This window comes from Peromyscus eremicus, chromosome 22, assembly GCF_949786415.1.
Source record: "Peromyscus eremicus chromosome 22, PerEre_H2_v1, whole genome shotgun sequence".
Classification (NCBI taxonomy): Eukaryota; Metazoa; Chordata; class Mammalia; order Rodentia; family Cricetidae; genus Peromyscus; species Peromyscus eremicus.
In genome coordinates, this window is record NC_081437.1 from 35,166,489 (window position 1) to 35,176,074 (window position 9,586).

A 9,586-nucleotide genomic window follows, 5' to 3' on the forward strand; every position below is an offset into this window, starting at 1 on the left:
CAAAGCCTTCCCCGAGCTGTCTCTTCCTCAGACTGCTCAAAGAATAGACAACAAACAGACGGAGGTACAAAGCTCAAACTCCACGTCTGTCTGTCTGTCAGTACTCATAGCGTGGACCACGCTTTCAATCCGCAAAGAAATTCTGCATCATGGGTGGTATTTTAAAACTGAAAAGGGGCAGGTGAGCACCGAGGGGTTTAAAACCTTGCCCGTGGGTCACACAGCTCATCAGTGATGCTATCCAGGTGAACCCCAAGGACCCCCTTTTCCACCAACACGTGCTTTTCTGGATTGAGCCGAACGGAAGAGGGATTCAAGACTGATGCTGTTCTGGAATTCTCTTCAGGGGCGTGTCCTCCGAGCTCTGAAGGTTCCCAGAAAGGAGGAGGTGCTGGCTCACCGGGCAGCTAGCCCAGGCTCTGGGCAGAGAGAGGGAGGGAGCGCAGGCCACCACGAGACAGTGATGGAGACCGGCAGCCCGCGGCCCCCGAGGCCCAGCCCCAGCGCAGGGCTGAGCCTGGACGCAAGGCTGGGCGTGGACACGCGCCTCTGGGCCAAGGTGCTGTTCACGGCCCTCTACTCGCTCATCTTCGCGCTGGGCACGGCGGGCAATGCGCTGTCCGTGCACGTGGTGCTGAAGGCGCGGGCCGGGCGCCCTGGGCGCCTGCGCTACCACGTGCTCAGCCTGGCGCTGGCGGCGCTGCTGCTGCTGCTGGTCAGCGTGCCCATGGAGCTCTACAACTTCGTGTGGTCCCACTACCCCTGGGGCTTCGGTGATCTGGGCTGTCGTGGCTACTACTTCGTGCGTGAGCTGTGCGCCTACGCCACGGTGCTGAGCGTAGCCAGCCTGAGCGCAGAGCGCTGCCTGGCTGTGTGCCAGCCGCTGCGCGCCCGCCGCCTGCTCACCCCGCGCCGCACTCGCCGCCTGCTGTCGCTGGTCTGGGTCGCCTCACTGGGCCTTGCCCTGCCCATGGCGATGATCATGGGACAGAAGCATGAGGTGGAGAGTGCCCATGGGGAGCCCGAGCCCGCCTCGCGCGTGTGCACCGTACTGGTGAGCCGCGCCACACTCCAGGTCTTCATCCAGGTAAGGGGGATCCACAGTGGAAAGGGAGAACCCACTCGCTAAAGTTGTCCTCTCTCTCTCTCTCTCTCTCTCTCTCACACACACACACACACACACACACACGCACACACACACACACACACACGCACACACACGCACACCGTACACACACCTTTCTTTAAAAAAGGAACCACAAGGTGAGCCTACGAAGTGCACATTCTTGTCTTCTGCACTTATGCTACTCCAACCATGTGGCTCTGGCACAGGCCTCTCAGACATCGACGGGCGTTTCTCTGCTCCTGTCTACTGGGGGCTGATGGGGTTTCTGGCCTCATTTCCTGGCTCCTCCTCTCCCACGCTTACTCCCTCCTTCCCCATTTTCCCTAGCTCTGCCTGGCCTCTCTCTGGCACTCAGGTCAACAAGTCTTTCTTTGCTCTCTCCCTCTCCAACCCTTCTGAACCCTGAGAGTGAGCTGTATTTTTGCAAAGCCTTCCCTCAACACGCTGCCCCCAGGGCCTCTCCTCGCTTGCCTCCCTTCCTAGCCTGTGATCCACTCCCAGCAATTCCGAGTGCTTTTTCTGACAGCAAGTCTCGCCTTCCCAAGTACTTGTCTCAGGACGTTTCCAGTAACCCAGGGCCCTCTGAGTTTGCCCTGCCACTGCTCAAACGGGCAGTGAGCCTAAGTGGACACATGCTGGGGTAGTGAGAAAAACCAAAGCAGCCCCTCCAGGGTCCTTCCCAGAAATCCAAAGGACCAAACTGGGTGTAACCAGCATCTCTCCACTACCCCACTACCCAGGAGCACATAGAGGATGTGGAAGGATAAGCACTGGGAAGTGCAAGAAGGCACTCTGGCCAGTGTATCAGGACAAGTGGTTCAGGGGCTGCATAGATGACTGGACGTCATATCCCTCCATACTGCGTGGTTCGAGGGCTGCATAGATGACTGGACGTCATATTTCTCTACACTGCGTGGTTCGGGGGCTGCATAGACGACTGGACATCATATCCCTCCACACTGCATTGCTGACCAGGTGTAGACTGTAGTCTGGAGGGAACTGCTGAGAATTCTCCTCTTCTCTGCACTCACCCTGAGTGTGTCAGCTGGGTCTGCTGGGTAGGGAGAGAAGACACTCACCCCCTTCCTTTTCACCCAAGAGGAATCGGGAGAAAGCATGGGAAGGGGCCAACTGTGCCGTGTTTAACCGTGTTCTGTGAGGCTGCTTTATTCCTATCTGGTCCACATTCTCCTTAAATAGGAAACTTTCCTCTGGGGAAAGGGGGACCAAATGCCTAACAATGGTTTGTTTGTGGTGGATTTGCTTTAAAAAGAGTTTGGCATTTGAAACATCATGACCCTCCATTTCTAGACTGAGAGTTCAGCCACTACAGGGGAGGGAGCGGGTGGAGGGAAGCTGGAGGGTTCTAGTCGGGACTCTGTCACACAAACACAAGGAGAAACCTCAGCCTACAGAAGGATTCAGGACAAGGATGGCAAGGAAGAACAGCACCCCAAGTCAGAACTGAGGGTGTGCTGGTTCCCAGAATGCCCTTGTACTGTTCTTTGTCCCTGTTTTGTCCCTAAGGGTGTTTGCTAGAGTGGTGTTCACACACCCTGGTACATGGCGCCAGTGTCATGAGAATAATTATATGTGAGCCTGTGAAGGTACAGCACAGCAGCTCCTCAGCCCATGTCCCCCCAATTCCCATTCCCGCTTATGCTCCAGAGGGTTGAGCTCCAGTTTTCCTTCCCACTGAAGCACCTAGTCCGGACCTCCTGTGGATATTATCCCATGGCCTCAGGCAGCCTTTTCTTCTCCCCCCCCCCCCCCCCCCCGCCATTGAAGTCCCCCCATTAGCATATGAGTGACAGGTGGAATCCACAGGCGCTGCCCACCTGGCCTCTAGGACAATCACTGAGAGAATGAGTGGGGAGAGAGTAGCCACAAGCCACCCCCTCTGCTGTCTTTGCCCTGGATATCTCCAGGGGTCCCCACTTCACATCTGGGACCCCGTGGTGCCCCAGCTTAGGTTCCCTTTTGTCACGAGGCCCTGGATACTGCAACTGCTCTTCCTGGGCAGACTGAGAGGCACCTCCAGAGCCTACACTTGCTGCAGCCTTCTGACCATGATTTTTAAAAACTGATTTATTTTACTTTTAATCATGTGTCTATGTCTGGGTATATGGGTATGTCCACATTGAGTGCGGGTACCTACAGAGGCCAGAAGAGGGCATAGGACTCCCTAAAGCCGGAATTACAGGTCGTTGTGAGAGGCCCACTATGGATGTTGGGAACAGAACTCTGATGTTCTCCAAGAGCAGCAAGGTGCTCTTAACCACCAAACCATCTCTCCAGCCCGTGAAATGTGACTTGTTTGTTTGTTGAGACAGGGTTTCTTTCTGTAACCCTGACTTTCCTGGAACTCACTCTGTAGACCAGGCTGGCCTCAAACTCACAGAGATCCACCTGCCTCTGCCTCTCGAGTGCTGAGATTAAAGGTGTGCACCACCACCACCTGGCTTGTGGACTGCGCTTTTAAAATGAAGGTATCCAGCCGCTGGGAGCCAATTGAAGACTGTTTGAACATAAAGACTGCCAAGCAGGCTGGGGCACTCAGAGTCCTGAGGAAAGTGGACTGAGGAGGTTGAGCATCCAGTGATGTCTCTCTTTGGAACGAGTTTCTGTCTCTTGTCCATGGGGAAGAACGGCTTCTCTGTGACCTTGGGCTCTTCTCTGTGACCTTGGGCTCTTCTCCGTGACCTTGGGTTTGCACTGTGGCATCACAGCTCTGCAGCGTTCCTTAGCTTTACCTTCCAGGCCTTTCTGTCCCCCACTTCCGCTGGTGCAGATGCTGAGTTCAGAGTAAATCTGCTGACCAGAGCCACGGGCCTTTGGTACCGCCCCCATGACGCTTGGAATTGCCTTCACAGGTGAATGTGCTGGTATGCTTCGTGCTCCCCTTGGCGCTCACGGCTTTCCTGAACGGGGTCACTGTCAACCACCTGATGGCCCTCTACTCCCAGATACCCTCAGCTTCTGCCCAAGTCAACTCTATGCCCAGCCGCCTGGAGCTCTTGAGTGAGGAAGGCCTCCTGGGCTTCATCGCGTGGAGAAAGACCTTGTCCCTGGGGGTCCAGGCCAGCCTGGTGAGACACAAGGATGCCAGCCAGATCCGCAGCCTCCAGCACAGCGCCCAGGTTCTCAGTTAAGTACTCTGCCACAGTACTCTGAGGGAGAGGATCCCGGGTACCAGGGCTTCCTCTATCAGTCCCTAGCTGGATGACCTTGGCAAGCTATTTATTGCCCCTCTCTAGGTCTCCTTTTCCCTGTACCTCTGAGGGGCTGTACGTTCATCCACAGCTCTCCCTCAAAAGCACAATGGGATCGTTAAAAGAAAAAAGTGGAGTTCTATGCATGAAAGTACAGAACTGTCCAGGGAGTAGTTTTTCCGGACAGGCAGAGACCTGGCTCTGTTTCAGAGAGTTGGGCTGTGTGAGGAGGCCAGAAGTAGCTACAGTGAGTGACTTCAGTCTGGCGATTGTGGACTCTCAGACTGGCTGGGTCCCCAAATCCCATTTCCCTCTAGCACATCTGTTTACTGGCTTGCCTTTGTAAGGATCTGGAACAATCTGGCCTTGTAAGGGACCCTTTTAAAGGCGCAGGAAAACAGGTCTCTCCCTGCACCCATCATGCCCTAGTTGAAATCTGGGCACTCGCTGAAGTCTGGGAGGATCGGATCTCCGCAACATCAGCAACATCATGCAAGGCCTTGTGGGAAAAGACGTTAAGAGCTGAGTGTGCCGTGAGGTGACCAGCAGCACAAAGTCAGCTGGGCGGGAATATCTAGCCCTAAGTTGGGAGTGTATTCCAGCATATGTCAGACTTCACTCTAGAGCTGCTGGACAGAAGTTCCAAAAGCCAATGTCTAGATGATCTGCTCCCTTCACAGCTCTTCAGCATACAAGCTAAACAGTGCTCCCAAACTTCAGGGTGGACGGCAATGATCTAGAATGTTGTAAAAGCCAGAGCGTTGGGCCCAGCCAGGAGCTTCCAACCCAACGATTCTGTGTTTCTACCAGGGTACTGATTAGTGCTCCTGCTGTGGGTGGTTGCTCCTGGGAGGAGAGGAAAGGTTGTCAGAGTCCAGTGCGGAGGAGCTGCATAGGGTGGCCACAGTGGAGACAGGGAAGAGATAGAGTGGACAGTTGCTGAAGAAGAGCCCATTAAAAGGCAAAATGTGAAAGGATAGAAAATTAAGAATGTTCTGGCTGCTGGCCTGATGATCTGATGATGGTACCACCATCCATCCAGAAGGAAGAGTTCCAGGAGAAGCTCTGCAGAGTCCAAAAGGCATTTATGGCATGCAGCCCACGTAGTCACTCAGGTGGGAATATCCAGCCCTGAGTTGGGAGTGTATTCCAGTAGTCAACGGAAGATTCTGGAAGAATGTTGTGTCCAAGGTCAGGGCAAGTTCATATCCAATAACTTAAGTTCTCTTCCCGTCCTTTGGCTCCAGGAAGAGGTCACAGGAATTGCTGGTGTCGCCTTGGGCACCTTCCTCCCTGGATGGTGATGTAACTGAGAACATGTCTGTTTTCTGTCTGCTGTGCCCTCTCTCTCTCTCTCTCTCTCTCTCTCTCTCTCTCTCTCTCTCTCTCTCTCCCACTGTCCTGCAGGAGCCATTGTGGCTGTGTATGTCATCTGCTGGCTGCCGTATCATGCCCGCAGGCTCATGTACTGCTACATCCCGGATGATGGGTGGACTGAGTAAGTGTGCTGAGGCTGCTTGGCCACCCAGAAGGGACTGTTGGGCTGGCCTGGGGCCAGGCAATGGGCCCTCAGCTCAAATTTTCTGGATTTTTGGCCTATAGTCAGTCTATCTGGTCCTGCTCAGGTTCTCACAATCTTCCATCTGAAGGTGGGGAACAAAGCATTGTGGGGTTCTTTTGTTTGTTCGTTTGTTTTTAAATTATTTTTATTTCATGTGCATTGGTGTTTTGCCTGCATGTATATCTGTGTAAGAGTATCGGGGTCCCCTGGAACAGGAGTTACAGACAGTTGTGAGGTGCCATGTGGATGCTGGGAATTGAACCCAGGACCTCTGTAAGATTAGTATGTGCTCTTAACTGCTGAGCAATCTCACTAGCCCTGTTTGTTTGTTTTTAGACCAAGTCTTGCTATATTGCCTCAGCTGACCTAATATTCTCTTAGTAGCCAAGCATGGCAATCCTCCTGCCTCAGTCTTCCAAGGACTGGGATAAGAGACTTATGTCATGCCTGTCAGGATCAGGGCATTCTCTAGAAATCTCCCTGATCTGATAAGGCCATGAGTATGACAGGTCTTGTGGATAGTCAGGGCTATGAGCATCTTGACATCAGAACAGACCAATGCCTGCAGTCCAGTGAGGGCAGAGAAGGCCATGTTATTACAAGGAGAAAGACACAACGTAGTTCCACAGTCCAATAAAAACTGCATGGAGAATAGGATGTGAACCCTCTCTTATTAAAGTTAGAGAAGAGAAAAATCATGGGCTGGAAATACAGCTCAACTGGTAGAATGCTTGCCTAGCATGTACAAAGCCCTATGTTTGATCCTGTCTTAGTGAGGGTTTCTATTGCTGTGAAGAGACACCATGACCACAGCAACTCTTACAGAAGACAACATTTCATTGGGTTAATTACAGTTCACAGGTTTAGTCCATTATGACCATGGTGGGACATAGTGGCATGCAGGCAGACATGGTGCTGGAGAAGGAGCTGAGAGTGGAGAAGGAGCTACATCTTGACTCACAGGCAACAGGAAGTGAACTGGCACACTGGGCATGGCTTGAGCATCTATGAGACCTCAAAGCCCACCCCTCCAGTGACACACTTCCTCCAACAAGGCCACACCTACTCCAACAAGGCCACACCTCCTGATAGTGCCACTCCCTATGACCTTATGGGGGTCGATTACATTCAAATTCCCACAAGGAGCACATTCCAAACCCTAACCACTGCAGAGAATCTCTGCCGCAGGGAGCATGACTTCTGAGAAACAAAAGCTTCCCTTGTTAGTAAAGCTGCCTCTCTTTGACCATGCCACGAAGCGCAGGGCTCCCAGCATCTCACTGACTGACCTAAGCGGGTAGCCTCTGCCATCAGGGGTGACATCGGCTACACAGATGATCATCAATCATAACCAGGGAAGTCACAGAGCCTGAGTGGGATGCAGGGAAGGGCAACGATAGAAACTTGTACTGTTTCCCTCATGTGTCCCGTCAACAGAAAGACCTTCCTCGCTCACCCGGTACTTTGGAGGGGACAGGCACTGTGAGGAGGTGACAGCCTCTAACCAGACCCCTGGTTTTCCCTTCCAGCACACTCTATGATTTCTACCACTACTTCTACATGGTGACCAACACGCTCTTCTACGTCAGCTCGGCAGTGACCCCAGTCCTCTACAATGCTGTGTCTTCCTCCTTTAGAAAGCTCTTCCTGGAGTCCCTCAGCTCCCTGTGTGGTGAACAGCCCTTACCCCAAGAAACCCCAGAGTCACCTCCTAGTACATACAGTTCCCGGCTTTGGGGATCACCAAGAAACCCCAGCCTGGGCGAAATACAAGTATGAAGAGAACAGACAATGGCTGCTCGCGACAGGCCCATCAGACAAGCCACGCCATCACTAACAACCCAGGGGGACCTCCTGACCCAGCTCAGTCACTGACCGGTGCATAATGCAGGCAAGCCACCTAACAACACCTATTGCTCTCAGCTTCCCAACTGTGTAACGGAGTTAAAGAATAGGAGCCAGTGCCTAGTGACAAAGGTGTCCAGTGACAGGCCCGGTACATAGCCAGTACCCAATAAATTTAGATTGTGTTACTTTGTTCTCTCTCTGTCTCTGTCTCTGTCTGTCTGTCTGTGTGTGTGTGTATGTTTGTGCATCTTATGTGGTCTTGAGTGTATGCAGATGCATGGGTGGGTATGTCCAGGGGCTCATGTATATGAAGGCTAAAGATCAACCATGGTCTTAGTTACGGTTTCTATTGCTGTGAAGAGACACCATGACCATGGAGACTCTTATAAAGGACAACATTTAACTGGGCCTGGCTTACAGTTCAGAGATTTAGTCCACTATCATCAAGGTGGGAAGCCTGGCAGCATGTAAGCAGACATGGTGCTGGAGAAGGAGCTGAGAGTTCTACATCCAGACTGACAGGCAGTAGGAAGAGAGAATGAGAGACACTGGGCCTGGCTTGAGCATCTGAAACCTCAAAGCCCACCCCAAGTGACACACTTCCTCTGACAAGGCCACACCTCCTAATCCTCTCAATTAATGCCACTTCCTATGAGCCTGTGGAGGCCATTTTCATTCAAACCACCACAAGCACCCACCTTGTTTTTGAGACACAGTCTCTCATTGGCCTTGAGTTCACCAAACATGCTAGGCTAGCTGGACAGAGAGTCCCAAGTGTCCTGTCTCTGTCTCCCTGGCACTAGGATTATAAGTGCATGCCACCATACCCATGCAGTTTTAAAGAGCATGGATTATGGTAATTGTCTTAGTTAGGGTTTCTGTTTGCTGTGAAGAGACACCATGACCATGACAGCTCTTATACAGGCAGAACATTTAATTGGGGTGGCTTACATTTTCAGAGGTTCAGTCCATTATCATCATGGTGTGACATGGTGGCATGCAGGCCGACATGGTGCTGGAGAAGGAGCTGAGAGTCCTACATCTTGACACAAAGGCAACGGGAAGTGGTCTGTCTCACTGGGCGTGGCTTGAGCATATGTGAGACCTCAAAGCCCGCCCCCACAGTGACACACTTCCTCCAACAAGGCCACACCTACTCCAACCAGGCCACACCCCCTAGCCATGCCACTCCCTTTGGGGGCCCTTTTCTTTCAAACCACCACAGTCACCAATCAATCTCTCAGGTCTTCATGCTTGCGGGACAAGGACTTTGCCGCTGACAGTCATCACCCCAGACCTGCTACTGTTCTTACATTAGCAGGACTCCCGGTGTCCGTTCTCTGAACATCTGCTATAGTACTCCATGTACACATCTGCTCTGTGCTCACGGAGTTTAGGTACAAATGGCCTACACGTTTCCACCAATGACAAACAACAGTACCCAGGTGCTGGCTGAATGGTGGCATTGCACGAACAGTATCGAAGTTCTCCAGTCTCTTCTAGCTGGGCACAGCCGCTCACAGACAGACGTAGTCTACAGGCTTTGGAAAGCCATGGTACCTCTAGCTTCCTGACAGCCTCCAGACTATGTGATGTGTATCTGTGGCAGCCTGCATTGCTGACAGGACAATGGTTGTGTGACTGAGGGGAATAACCACCTGCATGCCGTGCTGGCCCCAGAACACACAGGCCCAGATGCAGCTGAGCAGCGCCATCCTGGACATAAGGAGAGTCCAGGCCGAGTCCGTATGAGCCAGGCTTAAGTCCTGTGGACTGCCACCCAGCAACAGGCTCTACTTCACAGTATGGCCCTGCTGTCAAGCCAACAGAGAAACAGGG

General features: G+C 52.7%; 1 protein-coding gene across 2 annotated transcripts; it reads left to right on the plus strand.

The window, feature by feature from the left end:
- The first annotated feature begins 463 nt into the window (after positions 1-463).
- On the plus strand, positions 464-7,678 carry Ntsr2 (neurotensin receptor 2). 2 transcript variants are annotated; one of them, XM_059248687.1, is made up of 4 exons: positions 464-1,087; positions 4,000-4,273; positions 5,746-5,836; positions 7,429-7,678. In XM_059248687.1, the coding sequence occupies exons 1-4, from the start codon at positions 464-466 to the stop codon at positions 7,676-7,678; spliced, it is 1,239 nt and encodes a 412-aa protein (XP_059104670.1). The 2 variants fall into 2 exon arrangements, with proteins under 2 accessions (XP_059104670.1, XP_059104671.1); XM_059248688.1 differs by having other exon boundaries at positions 7,489-7,678.
- Positions 7,679-9,586: the final 1,908 nt, after the last annotated feature.

What these genes read in the sequence shown, in the direction of transcription:
- Ntsr2 (XM_059248687.1), top strand. Translation starts at nt 464, where the DNA reads ATGGAGACCGGCAGCCCGCGGCCCCCGAGGCCCAGCCCCAGCGCAGGG. An exon ending in CACTCCAGGTCTTCATCCAG is followed by an intron (nt 1,088 to 3,999) that starts GTAAGGGGGATC and finishes TTGCCTTCACAG; the next exon opens with GTGAATGTGCTGGTATGCTT. An exon ending in CCGGATGATGGGTGGACTGA is followed by an intron (nt 5,837 to 7,428) that starts GTAAGTGTGCTG and finishes TTTCCCTTCCAG; the next exon opens with CACACTCTATGATTTCTACC.